This window comes from Bos taurus, chromosome 25 (assembly GCF_002263795.3).
Source record: "Bos taurus isolate L1 Dominette 01449 registration number 42190680 breed Hereford chromosome 25, ARS-UCD2.0, whole genome shotgun sequence".
Lineage (NCBI taxonomy): Eukaryota > Metazoa > Chordata > Mammalia > Artiodactyla > Bovidae > Bos > Bos taurus.
In genome coordinates, this window is record NC_037352.1 from 38,006,830 (window position 1) to 38,030,391 (window position 23,562).

Consider the following 23,562-nt stretch of genomic DNA (forward strand, 5'->3'; position numbering starts at 1 on the left):
ACGTTACAGAAAAATCAGAATCTTTTATTTCCCCTTGCCTACAACAGTCTTTGGGCTTCCCAGGTGGCTCAGTGGTAAAGAATCCACCTGCCAAGCAGGAGATGCAGAAGACTTGGGTTTGATCCCTGGGTCGGGAAGATCCCCTAGAGAAGGATATGGCAACCCACTCAAGTACTCTTGGACAGAGGAGCCTGGCAGGCCACAGTCCATGGGGTCGCAAAGAGTTGGACGTGACTGAGCAACTGAGCACGCACAACAGTCTTTGCCATTCTGGCTGCAGCGGGGAACATTTAAAAGAGAGATCCAGGAGTTCCCTGTCAGTTCAGTGGTTAGGATCCTGGGCTTTCACCGCGGTGGTCCAGGTTTAATCCCCGAAAAGCTCGTAACACTGCCAAAAACAAAACAAAAATTACAACAACAAACAGATAGAGAGACCCCGATCCACCTGCTCAACTTCTTCCAGCTGGACAGAGAATCCCCCTTGGGTTTCTAGATTCTTTTCTAAATTTAATATTTAGCAGGGTTCAGGATGACTAGCTCCAAAGAACCGTAACATTAGCTTTATGAAGTGAAACCATTAGGAATTTAATCGTCGTTAAGGGCTGAAAGTTACAGACCAAAATACATCAGGCCACAGCAGAGGTCCCAGTGACTTCTAAAGTGCTCTATTTCTGTAAAATATACTCTTGCCTCTTTACACGCACAGGCTCGCATTTAAAAGCAAAACAAGAAAAGTATTGCAAGCAGTGCTCCATGTGGATCAAAAAAGTCCTCAGGATCATTTCTAAATGGATCTGATGCCTTTGGAAGTAGCAGTTGCATTTAGAAACAAACCCCCCAAACGGTTTGTTAAAGCCCGGCCTTGCAAAACAGAAAAACCTGCAGTACGATCAACAGCTCTATAAAACGGAAAGCGCTGTCAGCTCTGAGAAATGACATCCAGGTTGGCAATGTGTCTCATGGTGGGCCTTCCGTGGGGACAGTTCCAGGGATGGTCCATCTCCCCCATGTGTGTGATGAGTTTCTTCATCTCGCTTGTGTTAAGAGGGGTTCCAATCATCACCTGCGTGTGAGACATGATGGCTTCAATTAAAGCTTTACTGGTCTGGGTTAGAACAGCCACACTTCAGACTTCCCTAGCAGAGAATCTGCCTGCCAGGTGGGAGACCTGGGTTCAATCCCTGGGTGGGGAAGATCCCCTGGAGGAGGGCATGGCAACCCACTCCAGTATTCTTGCTGGAGAATCCCCCATGGGCAGAGGAGCCTGGTGGGCTACATACAGTCGATGGAATCACAAAGAGTTGGACACAACTGAGCGGAATCACAAAGAGTTGGACACAACTGAGCGACTAAGCACAGCACAGCCATTCTTCAGAAGCAGTGTACTCTACAGAGAGGCTGGACAAGACTTTGTCTTGTGTTCCCTGCAAAGTCCTGTCTGGAAGAACCTTGGCCTCTAGGGCCCCAGCCGTCGGGCCCCTTTGTGAAATCCAGCCCCTCTGTGGCTCCCTCATGGTAGCACATCCTTGAGAGAGCTGTGGCCCACTCCCGTCCAGGACCAACCAGTCACACCAGTTCCACCAGCACCCACAACCCCGCCGCAATGGCCTCCCACCCTGGAGACCACAGCGGTCTAACAGATCTCCCTGCTCTCCCAACCCCGTCGTCCCTTCAACCCATCCTCCACTCAGGGCCAGAGATTCCTCTTAAAAGTCTGTCAGGCGCTTCCCCCATGTCGCAGTAGATAGAAGTCCGTCTGCCAAAGCAGGGGCCATGGGTGCGATCCCTGGACCAGGAAGATCCCACATGCCACAAGCCACTAAGTCCCTGCGCCATGACTGGGCCTGTGCTCCAGAGCCTGGGAGCCACAACTACTGAAGCCTGTGTGCCCAGAGCCAGTGAGCCGAAACCATGGAGCCAGCGTGCTGCAAGTGCTGAAGCCCGAGCATCGACAGCCTGTGCTCCCCGACAGGGCAAGCCACTGCAGTGAGGAGCCCCCGCTCTCTGCAACCAGAGAAAGCTCGCACACAGCAATGAAGACCCAGCTCAACCAAAAAACCAAAAACCCCACAGCCACCCCCCAGCCTGTATAAAAGACCGAGTGTACCACGTGACGTGGCCCTCGCTGGCCTTTGCACCCACATCTGCAAGCAAGCAGCCCTTCCTCCCTGACTCCAGCCTCAGAGACACCCTTGGTCTCTTGCACAAGCCCGTGAAGCAAGTACCTGCCTCAGGCCTTTGGCACTGGCTGCGCCCTCTACCTGGCACACGCTTCCCACAGGTGTTTGCATGTCTCAAGGCCCCTCTCCCTCAGGCTGCCGCTCAAACGTCCCTGCCTGCCCTCAGCGGAACAGCTCGCCCGTCTGTCCTCTGCAGTGCCGTGGGGAGGCGACTTCAGTTGGGTGCTCAGGGAGGGCGGGAAGGCACCAGGCGGGCGAGGAAGGCATGTGGAGCAGGGCATCCAGGCAGAGGGCTTGCGGCGGGAAGCAGATAGAAGCTGGCATGCCTAGAGCCAAGGGCAGGACATGGGCCCCTGGGTGCAGAGGAGACCGCTCCCAGTCTGTGTGCTGTGTGGGGACAGCACCAGGGCCCTGCCAGCGTTGGGGGGTGGCAGCTGGCAAGTACACACTGCCCGCCCTGGAGGTCCCTGCAAAATGCACGCTGACCGCAGGGCCTCTGGACAACCTCCCACAGGGTCAAGAACTGGCAGCACCTACTCCTTCTCCACCAGGATCATTAACACCCCTCAGGTCCACAGACGAACAACGGGGACACACGGCGGGCTGCACAGGATCGCTGGAGGTGCTGGGAGGACGCTGCCTCGGGGATGCAGTAACTGTGGGTCAGGGCGGCCGTGCAGGGCTCAGGTTACGCTGGCTGAGGACGACGGGACCCTCTAGGCACATGGCCCAGGGTGACCATCGCCCACACTTCACGGGGCTGTCCGGGGCTGAACCGAGGACTCCCAACCTGAAGCAGACCCCTGGGGGCCCTGCAGGCGAGCGTTCCTTACTTACAGACTTGCGACAGGCTCTGGAGGCGAACATCTGCCGGACGCGGGAGGGCCGGCACATGACCCCAGGGCTGTCACTCAGCATGAAGAGCAGCTCGTCTATGTCCTGGGGTCCAAAGGTCCAGTTCTTACTGGTTGGCAAGGAAATCAACTTGGCTCTTTCAGTGACTGGTGCTGAAAGAAGACAATTCGGGGAAAAAGCCATCATTTGAAAAATGCGTTTCATTTGGGTGCTACTTGTCAGGAACATCTAAAAGACAGGGTGGATGCAAAGCGCTGTGGGGGGAAGCCTGTCCATCTCCAAAAAACACACTGTGCAGGGCCTCAGAGATCGTTCTCAGCTCTACAAGGACGCAATCCTACCTTCTAAGTAATAACTTACCGTGTTCATCAATAACAAAGTCAAAGCCATTCTTCCTGAATATTTCCAGATTTTCTATTAGAATCGCTTCATTGACAGCCGTTAGGCTGAGAGTCTGAGGTCTGAAAAACAGAGACCCAAACGAGATCTTGAAGGCTCTAAGACAGAAATGAAATTGAAACAACAATTCTGTGATTTATTCAAACATGAATAACATGCTTTCAGCTGTGAACCTCACCTGTCACAAAACTCCATTTCCTTTTTTAAAAAAAATTATTTTTTTTTGGCCACGCCTCAAGGCATGTGGGATCTTAGATCCCCAATAGAGGATTGAACCCCATGCCCCTGCAGTGGAAGTGCAGAGTTCTAACCACTGGACCGCTGGGGAAGTCCTAAGCATTTCCTTTTAATTTCCATTTTTCTTTTTTTTTAAAAGATCTTCTTAGAAGTCAGAATTAACTCCAAAAGTAGTTTATGTTTCCTCAATCTGCCATCCTACCCAATGACTCTTTTTTTTTTAAATGATAACAATATAACCTAAAAAAGCTATTTTTCCTCCTCATAATAAAGAGAGTTTGAAAACTTGGCTTTGGTCATTATAGATGTTTGAAAACAGAGGAAATGGCATCTGTTCCACTATCCTGCTCCTTCTCCTGCCTGCATCCTTCATCCAGCCATCTCCCCTTCCAGCGATCCACCTATCTCTCCACCTGGATTTACAGAAACCACTAAAAGACAGGAGCTGTGAAGGTGAGCAAACACAGACCCGTCCTCTGCTCTCATGGAACAAACAGTCTAGTGGGGAAAAAAGACAAGTCACGCAAACAAACTATAATTACAAACTACACAGAGAATCAGGAAGACGAGACACTCAGAGACTTAGGAGCACAGAGCACGTGAGACTTGGCCTGGAGAGTGGGGGCGGAGGTGGTCACGGAGGGCTTCTCTGAGGAAGTGACCTTTGGGCTGAGATCTGGGGGTGAGAAGCAGTTATCAGGTGATGCGGGTAACAAGTGCTCTAGGCAACAGTCTGTGCAAACGCCCTAGGATGGACCACGGATGTTCCCAGAGCCACACACACAGATCTGCTTCCTTCCGCTTGATGGCCAGGGAGGAATTCATCAGGACTATGGAGGGAACACAAAGGATGGCCAGGGTGGCTCAAGCGTGGAGAAGAGGAGAGGAGGGCTTAGGACAGCTGAGAGGTCGTCAGGGCCGAGCGAGGCAGGGCCTGGGAGGAAAGGAGGCAGCTGTGGTCTTTACCCTTTCATCCCGAAGTGTGGTCCACCGGGAACCCACTGTGGCCTGGGATTATCCAGGTCAACTTGAAATGCCACAAACGAGACTGTAATTATGCAAAATGGCTAAAAAATAAATGGCCTCTGCGAGAGGGATAGGAGCAACTCAGTATTCTAAAGTGGCTCATTCACTGTCTTTACTAGTCCTACTAAAAATAACGGTAATTAAACCATTCTGCAGGAGACAGAGGAAACAGAGTACTCAGCAGATAAACTAGATAAGGGTTCCAGCCCAGAGACGGTTTCAGCGGTAACATCTTCATGACAGTATCTGCTACTGCTGGGATCTGAGTTAATTACATAGTTTAATTTCCCAAATGAAAACCCATGACCTCTCCTTACGACTCTTACTAAAGATTTCTGGTTTACATGCTACACAACCACACCACCTTGTAAAGTGGTCAGTGTAACACATTCAATTTGGCTAAAGAGAGAGAAATACCAAATTCTGCAGTGACTAATTACTGGAATTGCTCTATCATAGCTGAGGACAGACACATAGGCACCACTGACCTTCTGAACACGTGAAGTGAAGCGACGTGTCAGTCGCTCAGTCGTGCCCGACGCTTTGCGACCCCATGGACTGCAGCCCACCAGGCCCCTCTGTCCATGGGATTTTCCAGGCAAGAATATTGGAGTGGGGTGCCATTTCCTTCTCCCGGGGACCCACATACTCTAAATAGACATACTATAAACTGTCCTTCATCAAAAGGATTTCCTGGCCAACCAGTGATGGGCATTTTTGAATAGCTAAAAAGCTGTGATCATTAAAGAACCCATCAGCTGTGTGCCCTTGGGCAAGTGATTGAACCTCTGTGTGCGTCTTCAGTGTTATCCCCCGTGAGACGGTGGTACTACACAGTAACTATTTCAAAGGGATGTGAGGATTAAATGCGAAATTTTCAGCAGTGCCTGGCACAAAATAAGCACTACATAAAGGGCAGGTATGACTACTCACATGCAGAAAGTGTGAAATCGGCTTTAAGGACATTTAGGACCAAAAAATACAGATAGATACAGATCTGTTGTTTGCCAAGCTGTATCTGACTCTCTATGACCTCTCCCCCCACAGACTGCAGCCCACCAGGCTCCTCTGTCCATGGGGTTCTCCAGGCAAAAATACTGGAGTGGGCTGCCATTTCCTCCTCCAGGGGATAGTCTCAGACCGGGGATCAAACCAGAGTCTCCTGCCTTGGCAGGCAGATTTTTTACCACCGAGAATCTGGGTAACCACCAGGGAAGCCAGAGATAAAGACAGAAGACACACCTATAAGCTAAGTCTGGGATGTGAATGACACTGAATTCTGAGCACTGAGATGCACTTACGCTATAAGCCTTTGACCCTGGAGAACAGTGTGCTGCTGAAGCATCTCGAAGTTGTATTTCTCGTCCGTGGCATGCTGGTCCACTATGAAGATATCTGCATTCAGCTTGGTGATGATAAACCCCAAGTTAAACTGACCAATGATTTCCATTTCTGCAAACATCGTTTTGCTGTGTGTAGAAAATATCAATTAGAAAAGTTTTTAGTTTTTTTTTTTGGGGGGGGGGGCACCACACTCCACGGCTTGTGGGATCTTAGTTCTCCCACCAGTGATTAAACTAGGGCTGAGTCCTAACCCCTGGACTGCTAGGGAATTCCCATTTTAGAAGACATTTTAAAAGATTCTTTCTCTGATTAAAAAAAAAAATACAAAAACACAAAGTCCCTAATAATCACACCTTCTAAAGATAACACTACTTATTCAGGCATTCACCTAACTGCCCTGTGACTTAGTCACTAAATTATTGATGATTTGGTGCATATGCTTTCAGGCCTTTGTCTGTACATTGTTTAAAATAAATGGAATCAATTCTTCATACTCCAAGCACTTAACAGTGCATCTCAGATATTGTAAGAAGTCAGGGCATGACAGAAAGCAAGGGGGGAAGCCGCTGCTCCGACTTGGTCTTGCAGAGTCCCTCCACCGCCCCCTGCTGATCACATCTAACAGTGCACCAAGAGAAAGGTTTATATGGTCCAGCCTCCAGGACTGCGACAGAACACGAATCAGGACCACAAAAGCAGGCCTAATGGGGGATTTGGAGCCAAGAGGCAACAAACTGATATAATTTGCACAAATACCAACTCCTTGGATCTAACTGCTCTTTCAGGAACCGTCTGAGTCTGCTCTGGTTCCCCAGGCAGATTCCCCACAGGAAAAACCTGTGCCAGCCTGAAGACCCTGGTCTTCTCACGTCTTTGGCAGGTGTACCTCCCAGCATAAACCAGAACTAGAACCTAGCATCCGGGTTCAAGAAACAAAGCTTTACGGCTTGGTGTGTGCTCAGTCGTGTCTGAATCCTTGCGACTCCATGAACTGTAGCCGGCCAGGCTCCTCTGTCCCTAGAATTTTCTCTGTCCAAATATTTTTAAAATAAATGATAAGAAAAGTACAAGTTAAATATTTTGGCCTTCCCTGGTGGCTCAGTGGTGAAGAATCCTCCTGGCAATACAGGAGACACAGGTTTGATCCCTGATCCGGGAAGATCACATGTACCTCAGCGCAACTGAGTCTGTGCTCCAGGGCCCGGGAGCTGCAACTACTGAACCCTGCTCGCCCCAGAGCCCATGCTCTGCGATGAGAGGCCACTGCAGAGAGAAGCCCGCGGACTCCAACGAGAGCAGCACCTGCTCGCCACGAGACAAAGTCCACAGCGCAACGGAGACCCAGCACAGCCAAAAATAAATAACTGTCTTTTTAAAACTAAATATTTCAAGAGAACTCCTCATTTTTTAAGAATCACAATGTTAGACATGATTATTGTCAAGAAAGTAGCAATGACTAGTGTTTTTTATTATCTATATTACGGATATTTTACTTTAAACTGCCTTTTTTACTTAACCTTATCTGATACCATCTTCTTGAAATCATAGCTTTGGTAATTCTCCCTCATACACATTAAATGGAATGCTAGAAAATAGCAATACTGTTCCCCAAAGGTGCCCTGAATTCAATGCAGGGAGAAGTCACCATGGGCTGAAAACCTCTAGGAAGAGGAATGAAATTGGGGTCAAGAATGCTTTGATTTAGACCAAATCTGTATGAAATATAAGGAAAAAAATTCTTGCAAGGTTTCAGGTTGCAGAGCTGCATGGTAAGAGTTCTTTAAAGAAAATTGTTACCTGATCTCTTTTCTTAGTTCGTCTTCTGCTGCTTGATTTTCTCCAGGGCAAATCTTTGCCCGAAACTTCCTATAATTCTGTTGACTTTCTTGTTGCTGTTCTTGCTGACACAACTGCTTTATTCGTTTGGCTAAAGAACTCATGGAAAAATCAAGGGGCACTATTTTCTTGTTAATTTTCACAGCTACATCCACTGTAGCTGACGCACTCTGGGCTTTCACCGACTCTGCAAGGACACTGGGATTTAAAGGAATCCCTTCTTTTGTAAAACGCTTTGCATTTGGGGATGAGAGCTTTGTGGGCTGCGGCAAGACTCCAGATGTGGAGCTGCTTTCTTCTTGGTTTAAATGGCACTTTGTGCCTGAGAGACGATGGTCAGTTTCAGGTAACTTTTCCCGAGACTCCATATTTTCTTGGGAAAATTTGTCTTCGGGGGAGCTTGCCACCCGGTCAGTGCTGGGGTGACTGCTTGTCTCGGGGGTGCTGGATGCCTCCTCGGAGCCGGCAGATGCGCTGCCGTGCCCCGAGTCCTCCTCCATCTCCACTCTGCTCATCAAGTCGTGGGGCCCCTGAGCAGAAGTCCTCCCTTCCTCCCCAGGTTCAGAAATGTGCTTCTGGGAGCAGGGGGGCCCCAAAGCTCTAGGAAACTGGGCACTGCTTTTCTGCTTCGGAGAAACCCGCCTCGGATCAGTGGCCTTCGGACCCCGGGACTTGTTCTCAGTCGAGTGACGAAGGGAAAAGGTTTCTCTCAGCCTGGAAATGGTCACTACTCTTTTCTCTTCTCCACGAGTCCTTAACGGGGCAGGATCATCCTTCTTTTCTGGCTCGGGCTTCTCCATCTCTGCCGAAGGCCTCTTTATTAAGTGACCTAAGTAGATGCGAACAGAGAAGGGCATCGGAGGCTGTGCAGAAATGGAATTATTATTGCTTAGTCACTAAGTTGTGTCCGACTCTTTTGCAACCCCATGGACTGAATCCCATAGCTCTTCTTTCCATGGGATTCTCCAGGCAAGAATACTAGAGTGGGTTGCCATGCCCTCCTCCAGGGGATCTTCCCAACCTAGGCACTGAACTGTCTCCTGCATGGCCAGGTGGATTCTTTAATGCTGAACCACCAGGGAAGCCCATGCAGAAATGGAATAAGGGGATATTTTTACACGAACATGAACTTTGCACAAGAGGAGCTCTGTATGGCTGATCCAAGGCATGAACACAGTGCTACATGAACCAGGAAGGAGACACGAATTAAAACCACAATGTGATATGGCTATATACTCTTCAGAACAGATAAATTAAAAAAAAAATGCTTACAAGGTTGAGGATCCAATGGGATGCTTAAATACTGCTGGTGGTGGGGACATTGGTAAAACAGCTTTGTAAAACTCTCTAGGACAAGTCTCATCTCAACGTGCCACTCAGCGATGAACACATGGGGGATGTGAAGGCAAATAGCAAAGTAAGAACCTCCCCCCAAATTCCCTCCTCCATAAGAAATAGGAAAAAATGGCAAGAATTATCAGAATCAACTTGTTCAGAACTCTGGAAATGGACAAAAGACTTGCCAAAATCAGGGCATGTTTACTGAAAGCGAAGGGGTGAGTCTTGGTAAGAACGGACCCCTACGTGATAACAGAGGCGGCTTGTGTCTCTTTTTACCCAGATTACCGTAAAATCTGCAGCAACATGCTTTCTAGGGTGACACATATTCTCTGTCTAAAAAGGGAGATTTTCTTTCATGCCAAAAAAAAACCTTTACCTCCAAAAAAACTGAAGACACTACCAGGAGAACTGCAAGCTGTAGAAGCCACACATGCTGGTGTTTTTCTTACCTTCCACATCCAGCAGTGGCTGCTGGCTGACCTGGAGTTTGTTAACATCACTCTCGAACATTCCTATCAAAGACGTCTTTAAAACTGCCAACAAAAGCTTCTCCTCTTGCAGTAAAATTTGCCTTTTATCTGGAGTAACGTTGATGTCGACACATGCTAAAGCAAAATAGAAAACATGCTGATTAAGTCCACCTTAAGCAAACAGATGAACTACGGCAAGCACTTGAGTAGGGAAATTGCAAAAGAAAAAAAAGCAAATAAACCCATGAAAAGATAGGTTAAAACTGCTAACTAAAATGTCATTTTTATCACCTACTGAATCTGCTTAAAACTTTCAATCCCTAGTACATTGTTGATAGATGTATAAACTGGTATAACAGGATCACATTCACTGACCCAGTGATTCTACTTTTAGGAGTTTATCTTAAAGAAACAATCAAAGATATTGATAAGGATTTATCTATAAGAAAATAATTTAAATTTCCAAAAGCTGAAAACAACTACAATAAGCACAAACATAAAAAGTTCACAAATCAAGATATATCCACATACTGAAATACAATACAGCTATTAATATTAGAATCATGTTCCTGAAAAGAAATGTTTACATCTAAGGTTAAAGAGCACAATAAAAAATTATCCAAAATTATTTTCCCATTCCAAAAAATACAGATAGATATATATTATACCATTCAGTTCAGTTCAGTCGTTCAGTCATGTCCGACTTTGCGACACCATGAATTGCAGCACGCCAGGCCTCCCTATCCATCACCAACTCCTGGAGTTCACTCAGACTCACGTCCATCGAGTCAGTGATGCCATCCAGCCATCTCATTCTCTGTCGTCCCCTTCTCCTCCTGCCCCTAATCCCTCCCAGCATCAGAGTCTTTTCCAATGAGTCAACTCTTCGCATGAGGTGGCCAAAACTGGAGTTTTAGCTTCAGCATCATCCCCTCCAAAGAAATCCCAGGGCTGATCTCCTTCAGAATGGACTGGCTGGATCTCCTTGCAGTCCAAGGGACTCTCAAGAGTCTTCTCCAACACCACAGTTCAAAAGCATCAATTCTTCGGCACTCAGCCTTCTTCACAGTCCAACTCTCACATCCATACATGACCACAGGAAAAACCATAGCCTTGACTAGACGGACCTTTGTTGCCAAAGTAATGTCTCTGCTTTGGAATATACTATCTAGGTTGGTCATAACTTTTCTTCCAAGGAGTAAGCGTCTTTTAATTTCATGGCTGCAATCACCATCTGCAGTGATTTTGGAGCCCCCAAAAATAAAGTCTGACAGTTTCCACTGTTTCCCCGTCTATTTCCCATGAAGTGATGGAACCAGATGCCATGATCTTCATTTTCTGAATGTTGAGCTTTAAGCCAACTTTTTCACTCTCCTCTTTCACTTTCATCAAGGGGTTTTTAGTTCCTCTTCACTTTCTGCTATAAGGGTGGTGTCATCTGCATATCTGAGATTATTGATATTTCTCCCGGCAATCTTGATTCCAGCTTGTGCTTCTTCCAGCCCAGTGTTTCTCATGATGTAATTTGCACAGAAGTTAAATAAGCAGGGTACAATATACAGCCTTGACGTACTCCTTTTCCTATTTGGAACCAGTCTGTTGTTCCATGTCCATTTCTAACTGTTGCTTCCTGACCTGCATATAGGTTTCTCAAGAGGCAGGTCAGGTGGTCTGGTATTCCCATCTCTTTCAGAATTTTCCTCAAGAGGCAGATCAGGTGGTCTGGTATTCCCATCTCTTGAAGAATTTTCCACAGTTTATTGTGATCCACACAGTCAAAGGCTTTGGCATAGTCAATAAAGCAGAAATAGATGTTTTTCTGGAACTCTCTTGCTTTTTCCATGATCCAGCGGATGTTGGCAATTTGATCTCTGGTTCCTCTGCCTTTTCTAAAACCAGCTTAAACATCTGGAAGTTCAAGGATCACATATTGCTGAAGCCTGGCTTGGAGAATTTTGAGCATTACTTTACTAGCGTGTGAGATGAGTGCAACTGTGCGGTAGTTTGAGCATTCTTTGGCATTGCCTTTCTTTGGGATTGGAATGAAAACTGACCTTTTCCAATCCTGTGGCCACTGCTGAATTTTCCAAATTTGCTGTCATATTGAGGTATATATATTTTTAAGGTATGCACGTATATATTTCTAAGCATCTAGAAAAAACACTGGATAACAATAAATCATAATAACAGCTATCAGAAGAAAAATACCTAGATGAAATGAATTATTTTCAAAATCAGGGAAAACATTTAGTTGACTTTCTCCCTTGGCTGACATGAAAAAGTCACATTTTCCTAATAACACAATCAACAAAGTTCCAAATAGAAAGCAGGAAAGCCTGTATAAAAAAATAAAAGTCTAAAATAAAATACTTTTTAATTTAAAAAATTTTTTAGTTTATAAAAATGTATATAGCCATCAACTGTTCTATAAAAATTTCCAGTCATATCTGAGCTTTATAATTTCATTTTATTCCTTCAGGAGTAAGTCACCAATCTTACTGAAACCTCAGCAGAACTTACCGGAATCAACAGAAACATTAAGAACAACAAATGGGTACTGATGCCGATTATACATGTGATAGACCTCATTCACAAGTCTGGAAACCTACACAAAGAATCAAAGATTAGAAAAGAATAAAATGTTTCTGTCCCCAGTGTTTTAACAACACTCTATAAAAGGATACATTTTTAACAGCTTTCTTGAGGTAGAGCTGGCCTAAAACAAATTGAGCTTAAAGTGTACAACTTGATAAGTCTGACATATACATACACCTGCGAACCCATCCGCACAATCAAGCTAATGAAGATACCAATCACCTCAACAAGGTTTCCTCTTGCCCCTCCAAGGGGTATTTTTAAGCAGAGATTCATAAAACTGAATCTTTTTCCAATATGAAGATGCTCTTGAAGAGATGTCAGTAAAATGTGATATAGTTTAAATGTTCATAAAATACATTTTATGCATGTACATAAAAGTATATTTATATGACTTTATAATGAGACTATCAAATGGCATTATAGATAAACCACAAAATCCCACCCATTATAGCACAGTTTAAAAATTTAGAAGCTGAATCATATCTGGCTGATAGAAGTAATCTGGAGGAATTCTCCGCCTGGTGGTTAAGACCGTACTTTCATTGCTGAGCGTGTAGGTTCAGTCCCTGGTTGAGGAGCTGAGACCCCAGCAGCCATGCAGCACAGCAAAAACAAACCAAGAAGTGATTGTGAACAATCACTGGAAAACAGAAACTATGACTGAGGGATAATGTTGCTGAAGATGTAAAATCAAAACTGACCATTAACAAATGCTATAATCATATCAAGATGATCAGTTTTAGTTTGAAGCAGAAGTAATCTGGGCCTTATTTTCCTGGCAAATGGATAAAACAGAGAAAATAGAGGCAGGTGCACATGTGTCATTCTACACCAAAGAGTCTAGATAACAGTCAATTTTTAAAATGCTTACTGTCTTCTAACAGTGATAATTTTTATTATAATAAGTATATTGGTTATTAATATATGTCCATATGTATGCACACACACAGATGTATAATTGAAACCACTGTCTGGTACTCATTTTCAAAGGTCTAAAAAAATATAATTTATACATAACCAACAAGGACCTACTATAGAGCACAGGGAATTCTACTCAATATTCTGTAATAATCTAAATGGGAATAGATTTTGAAAAAGAATAGATATATGCTATGTGTATAATTGAGCCACTCTGCTGTACACCTGAAACACAACACTGCAAATCAACTACACTCCAATGGAAAATAAAAATCTTTTTAAAAAAGAAAGCGAGACATTCTAAAAATATTTTTTAAATGACAATAATATAGCATTGTCGGTTTAAATAATATATTTGCATAAAAACATGCTTTTAGAATAAAATTGATTAAAAGAATGAAAAAAAAGATAATTTACTCATGTTTTTGAGTCAGAGTTTCAAGTTCCACGTAAATTGCCTGTCAGAAAATGTTATTTAATAAAAATAAAATTAAAAGTGAAGGCTAAAAGAAAAAACTAATCTCCCCGAATTTTGAAATACCTTTGATGGGTCACAAGGCCTCCGATTGATAAAGAAAAACTGTCTGTCCGTTGAACTTCTTCCCACGCCGTGAGCACAGTGCGAAACAAAACCTGAGATGCTGTTCAATGTTAATGCCATTAGGGCAGGACTCCAGAGTGGAAAGGATCAGACACATACCACTCAGCACCTTCTCAAAGTGAAGAATAAAAACATAATCCCCGGGGACAAGCTGACAGGTATTAACATTTCAGGTAATGTGTGTCTGTGCTCCATTCTGGTGAATCATGAAAGGAACACAGACCCTCTGGAATGTCCCAAGATCCCATTATTGACAAATCCACCACGGGTAACTCAGTGGTTTCAAAACCGACTCATTTCGGCTCTCACTTTCCCTATTAAGTCCTTGGCCTCCACATAAGGAGCGGGTCTCACCCCACATTCACATTCTAGAACCTTCGTGCAGTGCCCAACGAGCTGTCCACAGAGCCCAGGGACCTGAATCCAGGCTCTTTGCCCACATTCTCCTTCCTTTTAAAATCTGTTCTCAGTCAGCAAACTTCTATCAACTAATGCACTGGTTATGGGCTTATTTCACCTGAGATCTACCCCCGGGATATCCGAGTTTCTGTAAGACTGATAATGTAACATAAAAAGGTGAATCTTCATCTTTAATTTCAGGCATAAGCCAAAGGCAAGTGGACGGATGGTAAACAATATGGGCTGTCACAAGACCAACCCTGTTTATGGAGAAGTGTCTATATTTTTCTTACGCTAAACGTAATGTTGCTGGGGGACTTCCCTAAGATCCAGAGTGCAGGGTCTCAGCCAGTGGACCACTGCAAGAGGCCTGGGCTCAATCCCTGGTTGGGGAATTAGATCCCACATGCCACAGCTAAGAGTTGGCATGCTGCGACTAAGAATAAATAAATGAAGGCGCCTGCATACCACAGTTAAAGATCCTGCACGCTGCAACCAAGACCCTAGTACAGCCAAGTGGGTAAATCATTATTTACAAAATGAGGATGATGATGCTGGACTGGACTCTGAGTAAGGCACCAGGGACAATAAACTCAGCCTCCACCCCTCTCTGCCAGATCCCAATAAAATGAAACATCATACATAATTTAAGAGTTATCCCACTCGTTCACTAGACAGAGCCTCTCCAGAAGGGCTAACTCAGTAGGAAACCCCCTAAAATGTACCAGTTACCCAGAACACGGTTTGCATTTAGTACCTGACTCCTTCATATAAACCTGCTTCCTCAGCAATCATACTGCCTACAGTTTTACGATGGACATAAGGAACTATAAACTTTAAAAGCATGATCTTTAAAAACAAAACCAAGGAAAAAAAAATTCTCAAAAAAAAAAAAAAACTGATGGTAATTTTCTGGGCAGCAATCTACTTACCAAAACAGGTTGTGCAGAGCCTGGGAACAGCTCAGCCCATATTCTTCGCAGATGGAGTCACTAGGGGGCAGCTGCACAAAGGGGATGAGGCTTTGCAACTGAAAGAAGTCAAGGTTCATGGTGATTTCATGACCAAGTGAGAACTTCAACTTCCAAACTTCAGAAAGGAAGCTATAACGAGAGTTCTGTGTTTTCCTTCATAGTCAGGCTATCCGTATTAAGAGAACAAAGAATATCAACAGTGGCTTTCTGCAGTTTTAGAGTAATTTTGATTTATTAGCGAAGCGAAACACTTGGGGCTCCTACTTATCCATTATCAATACATCGCCCACAAGGACTTCTCTGGTGGTGGAGGGGATAAGAATCTGCCCTGCAATGCAGGGGAAGTGAAATCGAGCCCTGGTCGGGGAACTAGTATCCCACCCGCCTCAGAGCAACTAAGCACTCGAGCCACAACTTCTGAGCCAGAACGCTACAACTGGAGAGTCCGTGGGCCACAGAAGGGAGACCCCACATGCCGCAGAGACCTGACACAGTCAAATAAATATTAAAAAAATTATATGTCGACCCCATGGACAGCAGCACACCAGGTTCTCCTGTCCTTCACTATCTCCCGGAGTTTGCTCAAATTCGTGTCCCTTGAGTCAGTGATGCTATCTAACCATCTCATCCTCTGCCACCCCCTTCTCCTCTTGCCTTCAAATGTTCCCAGCATCGGGGTCTTTTCCAATGCTCTATTCTATTGAAAAGGAACAAAAGAAACTTGCCATAATCACAAGAGGGAGAAAACAGTTTTATACAATCAGTCACCGCTACCTGCTTCTGCCCAAACACCAATCCGATGTTTTCCTTCATGCTGGAGCTTCCGCTGGTGCACACCACAGGCTGCCGCTTGCCCTGCCCGACCTGATTGGTGCAACTTATACGGACGCCCGCTGAAATGATGCAGTATGCCTGTAACACCTGAACCATCTTGGCGAACTCCTGTTGAAAACACACAAACCCAAGGACTCAAGGTTACTTCAGTTTTACAAGAATCGTATGATTCAAGTTACACAGCCAACTCAAGGTTCTCATATCACCTTCCAATAAGACAAAACAATCCATGAGTTGAATCTCCCAACACGGTATCCAAGAGAAATCAGAGGTAAGGTTCTTTTGTGTATGTGTGTGCAGTGCCAGCCAATGAAGTAATACTCTTATGGGTACTCCTGTTGTTGTTGTTAAGTCACTAAGTCGTATCTGACTTTTTGTGACCCTGTGGGCCGGAGCCTGCCAGGCTCTTCTGTCCGTGGGATTTCCCAGGCAAGAATACTAGATTGGGTTGCCTTCTCCAGAGGATAAGGTTCTTAACGACACTTAGCTCCTTTCCAAAATGTCCAAGTTTTCTGCTATAAAAATTGAGATGTACGTTCCCTTTGATGTTGGAATCCCCCCTCTGGAAATCTATCCTTGCTAAAAAAACAGTGGCATAAACAATCAAAAATGTATTATGAAAATGTTTACTGAGACAATCTGTAGTTGTAAGAAATTAAAAAAAAACCTAAGCAGGGGCTAATTAATTACAGTATATCCATACAATGGTACCATGATATAGAATAATATAGTACCAGTCGGTCAAAAAAGATATCTACAATATACTATATAAAAAGTCAAGGTATTGAACAGTGTATATAATATGATCCTAATTGTTAAAAAAAAAAAAAAAGAAAAACATATGTAGAAAGATTGTATATACACATATGCATTTAAAGTCTAAGGAATACAAAGCAAAGTCTGGGAGACAAGCAGAAACAGCACCAACTTTCTGCCACACACAATTCCATGTGATTTAAATGTTTCATATTCTGTATCACTTGATTTCCTAATATTAATATTTATCTTGAAAACTTTTCTAAGGGTTTATGAATACATGAAACTAGGAGACTGGAAAGACAAACCAAGCTATTAACCATGGTCGTCTCTGGCAAGTACAAGTTCTCTTGTGCCTATGTTTTTGAGGCACAGATGTGTTTACCTTACAATACAAAATAATAATAAAAGTTTTCTCTGTACAAAAAATGTTTAATTTTTTAATTAAAAAAAAACATTTTTAAAGTTTTTCTATACTTTGCAAAATTTTATAAAGTTTTTAACTAGCACAAATTGCTTTAGAGGTAAAGAAAGTTCTAAGCAGCATATGTTTAAGTAATTTTTTGGATTATAAAAAACATAGATACAAAAGAGAAAGGCTCAGGGAAGATAGCAAAAGTGAGAGTAGATCCAAGAAAAAACACTGGTAGCATTCATGCATCTACTCTCCCAGTCCTTTTTTCTATGCTGATTTAGGCCAGTTGCTTTGTTTTTACAAAACTGCAATCATATATACATGACTGCTACTGCTGCTGCTAAGTCGCTTCAGTCGTGTCCAACTCTGTGTGACCCCATAGACGGCAGCCCACCAGGCTCCCCCGTCCCTGAGATTCTCCAGGCAAGAACACTGGAGTGGGTTGCCATTTCCTTCTCCAGTGCATGAAAGTGAAAAGTGAAAGTGAAGTCGCTCAGTCGTGCCCAACTCAGCGACCTCACAGACTGCAGCCTACCAGGCTCCTCCGTCCATACTATATATATATATATATATATATATACATCCATGGAAAAGGAAATGGCAACCCACTCCAGTATTCTTGCCTGGAAAATTCCATGGACAGAGAAGCCTGGCAGGCTACAGTCCATGGGGTCACCAAAGAGTCAGATACAACTTAGCAACTAAACAACAACTTACATACATGTGATTACATATATACATATTTACATACACACATATATACATATATAGACAATTTCTAACTGCTTTTTAAACACAACAATTATATAATATGCAGCTATTTCATTTTCATTCCAATTCATAAAAGTTACACTGATTCACTTTTCAGGGAACCAAGAAAAATTATCTTCTTGAAAAATACAGAGAGGATCAAAAAATCGTCTTAAAAGACTCATTTCCCATACTAGAAAACCTTCTAAACACAATCTGATGATTCTTTTTAAGAAAAGAAAAGGATAAATCATCCGAAAGTTGGGTCTTTTAGGCGAAGAGATGAGCTAAGCACCTCTCCAAATATTAAAAAATTAAAGGAAGAGAATGAACAGTCATGCAAACCAACCTGATTGATCTTGAACTACGTCTGGTCACCACACTCTCCAGACTCTCGCAAGTCAGGATTCTAGATTTATCGTACTTTTTTTTTTTTTGCTGCTCTGGGTCTTAGTTACAGCATGCGGGATCTTCAATGTGGCATGCAGGCTCTTTCAGCTGCAGTGTGTGATCTCTTAGCTGCAGCATGTGGGATCTAGCTCCCTGAGCAGGGTCAAGCCTGGGCGCTCCCACCCCCCAGGCACTGGGGGCATGGCAACCCAGCCCCTGGACCACCAGGGAGGTCCCTTACCGCACCTTCTTAATATTCCTTTGAAACTCCTTATGGCGCACAGGAAGCGTATAAAATAGCTGCTGCACGCTGACCGTCGTCCCCCTGGGTCGTGGGTAGGGGGTTTTCTGGAGAATTTTTCCATTGTGATCAAACACTAATCGAGTCCCAACCTTCACAGACGTGTGGCAGGTAGAAATAGTCACATCGCTGTAAGAAACAAAAGCCAGCACAGCACGGTCAGCTAAAGACGCCCAGGTGCTAGATGTCACGTGCTCGTTTTCTCACTTCCGTTCTCTCAAAATTCTCCTAAAAAGATGCTGATCCTTCTGAGATCATCAAGAGAGATTAAAGGGGTGAGGAATTGTCATAAAATCTAAAGCTTGGGCCCCAGTAGATAGTGAGAGAGTTCTGTAACTATTTCATTTTGATAAAAGCCTTGATAACTTGCTTTGGTTAAACTGCAAAATAAAAGATCTTAAAACGTTTGAATTCAACAATAGAGATTTATTTCTCTGTTTAGCTATCATATTACCACTCTAACAAAATCTTAGAAGATGTTGTGCAGTTAAATAAGTGTTTAGCACATTTTTTCCTCAACATCAAAATAAGTTAAAATCAATAGTACATGGCATCTATATTTATCTATATGTTACTTTTTTAAAAATTAATTAATTTATTTATTTGGCATCACCAGGTCACAGTTGCAGCATTCGGGATCTTTGATCTTTCATTGCAGCAGGTGGGATATTTAGTTGAGTGATGTGAGATCTAGTTCCCTGACCAGGAATGGAACCCAGTCCCAACCACTGGACCACCAAGGAAGTCCCTATGTGACAGTCGCTCAGTCGTGTCCAACTCTTTGCGACCCCATGGACTATACAGTCCGTGGAATTCTCCAGGCCAGAATACTGGAGTGGGTAGCCTATCCCTTCTCCAGGGGATCTTCCCAACCCAGGGATCGATCCCTGGTCTCCTGCATTGCAGGAGGATTCTTTACCAGCTGAGCCAAAAGGGAAGCCCAAGAGTACTGGAGTGGGTAGCCTACCCCTTCTCCAGCGGATCTTCCCCACCCAGGAATTGAACCGGGGTCTCCTGCATTGCAGGTGAGATTCTTTACCAACTGAGCTATCAGGGAAGCCTAGCTATGTTACTTTTAAATTGAGAAGTTTCTGCTTTAATAAGGATAACAATTGTTTTATAATATTATATACTATTTGCTTCATTTCATTCATTCATTGCTTACATTTCATAAATATTACCACGTAGGTTGACAGTACAATAAAACAGAACAGAGAAGCTAGAAGTTGAGAATATTCATATGGAAAAGTGTAAAAAAAATTATTCTAATCAGACTTCTCAATTTTCAGAGAGATTTTTAGAAGGGGTAAAGTTAGAGGATAAAAACATTGCATCACCTCAGTGCACAGAGTGAGCTCAGAGCTTCCCCTCGAAAGCCAAAAGTTTCAACCTGAGTGAGGTCTGCAAACTCCTGAATCTTCGAAGTGTGATGTTTCAGAGCTGAGAGAGAGGTGAAGAGTCTAAGTCCAAGATATCGCAAATGACAGAGCCATGAACACACAGGGTACCCACCCAAGTGACTGGTTTTAAAAGCTGCTTGTGTGTTTCCTAAGACAGTGTTACCCCAAGTTCTCAAATATTGGGCCCAAATATTTTAAAATAGGATTAGCAAACTACCACTTACTTAAGCCTTCAAAATTTTCTTCTTCTACCCCACATCCGTTGTCTGAAACTTCGATGAGCTCCACTCCATAGTCTTTAAGCCTGAGATCTAAAAAGGTTAAAGTACTGACTTCTTAAATTGATCGACATGAAAAGACTTTAGAGTGAAAGACAATAGTTATAACTTACAAAATGCAACTTTGAGTCCTAACCATATTTATTTAAATACACTACTGTCATCTTGTGTATTTTATTCTTTAAAGTCCCTCTTGCCTATTTACTAGCCCAGATAAAGTAGTTTCGTGTTTTGTTTTTTTTTTTCTTTTCTCTTTCCTTCAAGACGATAATTTTAACACAGCCTTCAAGAGAACAGGTTCTGGAATCAGACTCCCAGGGGTCACATTTACTAGCTAAAGCTCAAAAAAGGCAAATTCCTTGTGCCTCAATTTCCTCTTTTGTAAAATGGAGATAATTATTGCAATAGTTACTCCCAATCTCATACGATTACTCTGCAGACTAAATGTTACCTACACAGTTCTTAGCACAATGCCTGCCTGGCACATAGTAAGAACACAATAAAAGTTAACTGCTATTATTATGATTACTACCTAGCCAAGTACTAGGCACATAATAGGTGCTAAATTTAGGTTTAAAAAAATAACAATTTCTCAGCATGTCAGTGATTGTCTTGCTACAATCTTATTTTTTAAGCTTAAATAATAACTTCACAGCATATCAATGATCATCTTACTGTTTCTTGAATAAAACAGCATAACCTGATTATTTCTTGTGGTTTAAAACTCTGCCAAACTTACCAATACTAGTTGCGCCGGCATCCACACTATTTTCTACCAACTCCTTCACAGCAGTGCTTAGACCAAGTACCACTTGCCCAGAGCAAATCTGATGGACTGACTTCCGATCGATAGGTTTGATGGCCTTAGCAAGTTCTGAACTAAAGAAACCAGTTACAAGAGACAAAGCAAGTAGGCAATTATGTATTTTCATCCTGGTTTGAACTGTGGGAAACAATTCATCTCTGTTAACAGTTAACAGGTCTAATCCATCCATTACATTAATATATCCAATAATTATGTTCATAAATATAAATGTTGGTCTACAATCCTTAAACCTGTCAAAAATCTTCTGAATGGATACGTCAAGTAAAATAGATATTTAAAATCTAATTATACTGGGATCTACATGGGGGAGACACACGTCCCACTCAAGCTATGGGTCAATAAACACTTACAATAGGACCTTCTTTCTTGAAAACTGAAAGTAACATTTCCCCACAATTTGAAAAATCAAAAGTTTGCTGGGAAATCCAGTGTTCATGTCAAAATCAAAACCATCTCAGAAATCAGGTACCAGTTGGATTTCCTATCATTGCCTTCAAATACCCACTCCAGGGGCTTCCCTGGTGGTCCAGCAGTTAAGTATCCACCTTGCAATAGGGGACATAGGTTCAATTCCTGGTTGGGGAACTAAGATCCCACATCCCAAAGAGCACCTAAGCCTGAGAGCTATAACTAGAGAGTCTGTATGCTCAACAAAAGATCCTGTCTGCCACAATGAAGACCAAAGGGAGCCCCCACCCCCAAAAAATCCCCACTCTGAATCCAGGCTGCCAGCTTCTGTCTCCACAAAGGCCCTCAAAGTCCTGACTGTACCTCCTTTCAGAATTTTCCAAAGGGTTTGTCTCTGTTTTCTCTCTACTTAAATTAATCCTCCATGATACCACCAGAGTTACCACAAAACTGGTCAAATAATTTTCCTTTTTCAAGAACTCACTAGCACCGCACTGTCTGGTGTGTACTGTCATGTTTCACTCTTTGAGACCCCATGGGCTGAAGCCCTCCAGGCTCCTCTCTCCAGGAATTACCCAGGCACAAATATTGGGTTGCCATTTCCTCCCACAGGGGATCCTCCTCACCCAGGGATCAAACCCACATCTCTTAGGCCTCCTACACTGGCAGGCAGATTTTTTTTTTTTACCACTACTTGTCACCTGGACACAGTATATCCTCGGTGAAAGTGAAAGTCACTCAGTTGTGTCCAACTCTTTGCAACCCCATGGACTACACAGTCCATGGAATTCTCCAAGCCAGAATACTGGAGGTACACCTTTCCCTTCTCCAGGGGATCTTCCTGACACAGGAATCGAACCCAGGTCTCCCGCACTGCGGGCGGATTCTTTAACCGCTGACCCACCAAGGACGCCCAAGAATACTGGAGTGGGTAGTCTATCCCTTCTCCAGGGGGGATCTCCAGGACCCAGGAATCAAACCCGGGTCTCCTGCATTGCAGGCAGCTTCTTTAGCAACTGAGCCATCAGGGAAGCCCATATCCTCGGTAAACCCTTGTTCAAAAAAAAAAAAAAAAAAAAAAATCCTTCCTCTTCATTTTACCTTGCAAAAAATTCTACTCGTTTGTCTTAAATGTAAAAACTGCAGACGAGACCACATAAAACGGAAAAAAGTACCTCTAAAAATTAGTTGATTTGGCAGGACATCCTGGCCCAGCTTTGACATTTGGTGGAGATACAACATTTAAACAAACACAGAAAATTTGGGATCACGAATCTGACAACTGTGCAGCAATGCTACCCGAAGATCTGCTAACCCCGAATTCGGTGTCTCAGCGGGTAACCGTGTACTCAAGGACACACAGAAGCACTGCGTCCTTTAAAACTGTGCAGCTATGCAAATTTGCATGTGTCTTAAGCCACCCCTAAAACAACCCTCAATTTAAAAAGAGAGCCCGCGCAACCAGGTAACAAGGAAAAGAATTCCGTCTACTGGGATTTCAAGCTCCCTGTTCAGGTCCGAGGATGAGTGGCAGCGTCCGGACAGGGGGCCGAATTCCCCACGGACCCCGACCTCAAAGTGAACCCACAGGGCGGCGGGTGTGGGGCGCACTGAGGAGCCCGCTCCGGGGTCTCCTTGCCGGCTCGGTCTGCGCCGTGGTCACTTTCCCTTCCGTTCCAGACGCCTGGAACGCCGTGGGCCTTAGCCAGGGCGACCGCAAGAGAACGCTGCAAGCTCGGCTCACCTCGGCCCGTCAGCTCGCTCCATGGATGCAGACAGAGCCTGAGGCGGGACTCGGAGCTGTTCGCGCCGCAGCTCCCGCGGGCGCCCGGCCGCCCATTGGCTGCTTCCCACACAGTGCCCTGCCCACTTCCGGATAAGGCCGCGAACGCTTCCCACAGCTTCTTCTCGCTGATTGGTGGTGTCAAAGGTCGAGTCCATGACGTCGAGAGAGCAGAGGCCAATTAGAGCACAGGAACTGCGCTTTCCCGAAAGCCCGCAGCCGGGTCGGAAAGGAGGTGGCAGC

The 23,562-nt window shown here is 44.1% G+C and overlaps 1 protein-coding gene across 2 annotated transcripts; it reads right to left on the reverse strand.

Annotated features, from left to right (window-relative positions):
* Positions 1-3: 3 nt before the first annotated feature.
* On the reverse strand, positions 4-23,320 carry PMS2 (PMS1 homolog 2, mismatch repair system component). 2 transcript variants are annotated; one of them, XM_005225133.5, is made up of 16 exons: positions 23,281-23,320; positions 21,042-21,181; positions 20,249-20,335; positions 19,962-20,064; positions 18,570-18,753; positions 15,953-16,120; positions 15,137-15,234; positions 13,746-13,845; positions 12,209-12,293; positions 9,668-9,823; positions 7,839-8,706; positions 5,999-6,166; positions 3,396-3,496; positions 3,018-3,187; positions 889-1,063; positions 4-388 (listed from the first exon to the last, which is right to left on the reverse strand). In XM_005225133.5, the coding sequence occupies exons 1-15, from the start codon at positions 23,301-23,303 to the stop codon at positions 920-922; spliced, it is 2,595 nt and encodes an 864-aa protein (XP_005225190.2). In that variant the 5' UTR covers positions 23,304-23,320; the 3' UTR covers positions 4-388; positions 889-919. The 2 variants fall into 2 exon arrangements, with proteins under 2 accessions (XP_005225190.2, NP_001192867.1); NM_001205938.1 differs by having other exon boundaries at positions 880-1,063; positions 23,281-23,303.
* Positions 23,321-23,562: the final 242 nt, after the last annotated feature.

Bases quoted from the DNA above. Each gene is read 5' to 3' on its own strand.
- PMS2 (XM_005225133.5), bottom strand. From the start codon at position 23,303: ATGGAGCGAGCTGACGGGCCGAG. The intron at 16,121-18,569 runs GTGCGGTAAGGG...TGTTTTCAACAG, and splicing joins TTCAAAGGAATATTAAGAAG to GAGTTCGCCAAGATGGTTCA. The intron at 8,707-9,667 runs GTAAGAAAAACA...GCATCTACTTAG, and splicing joins GCCACTGCTGGATGTGGAAG to GTCACTTAATAAAGAGGCCT.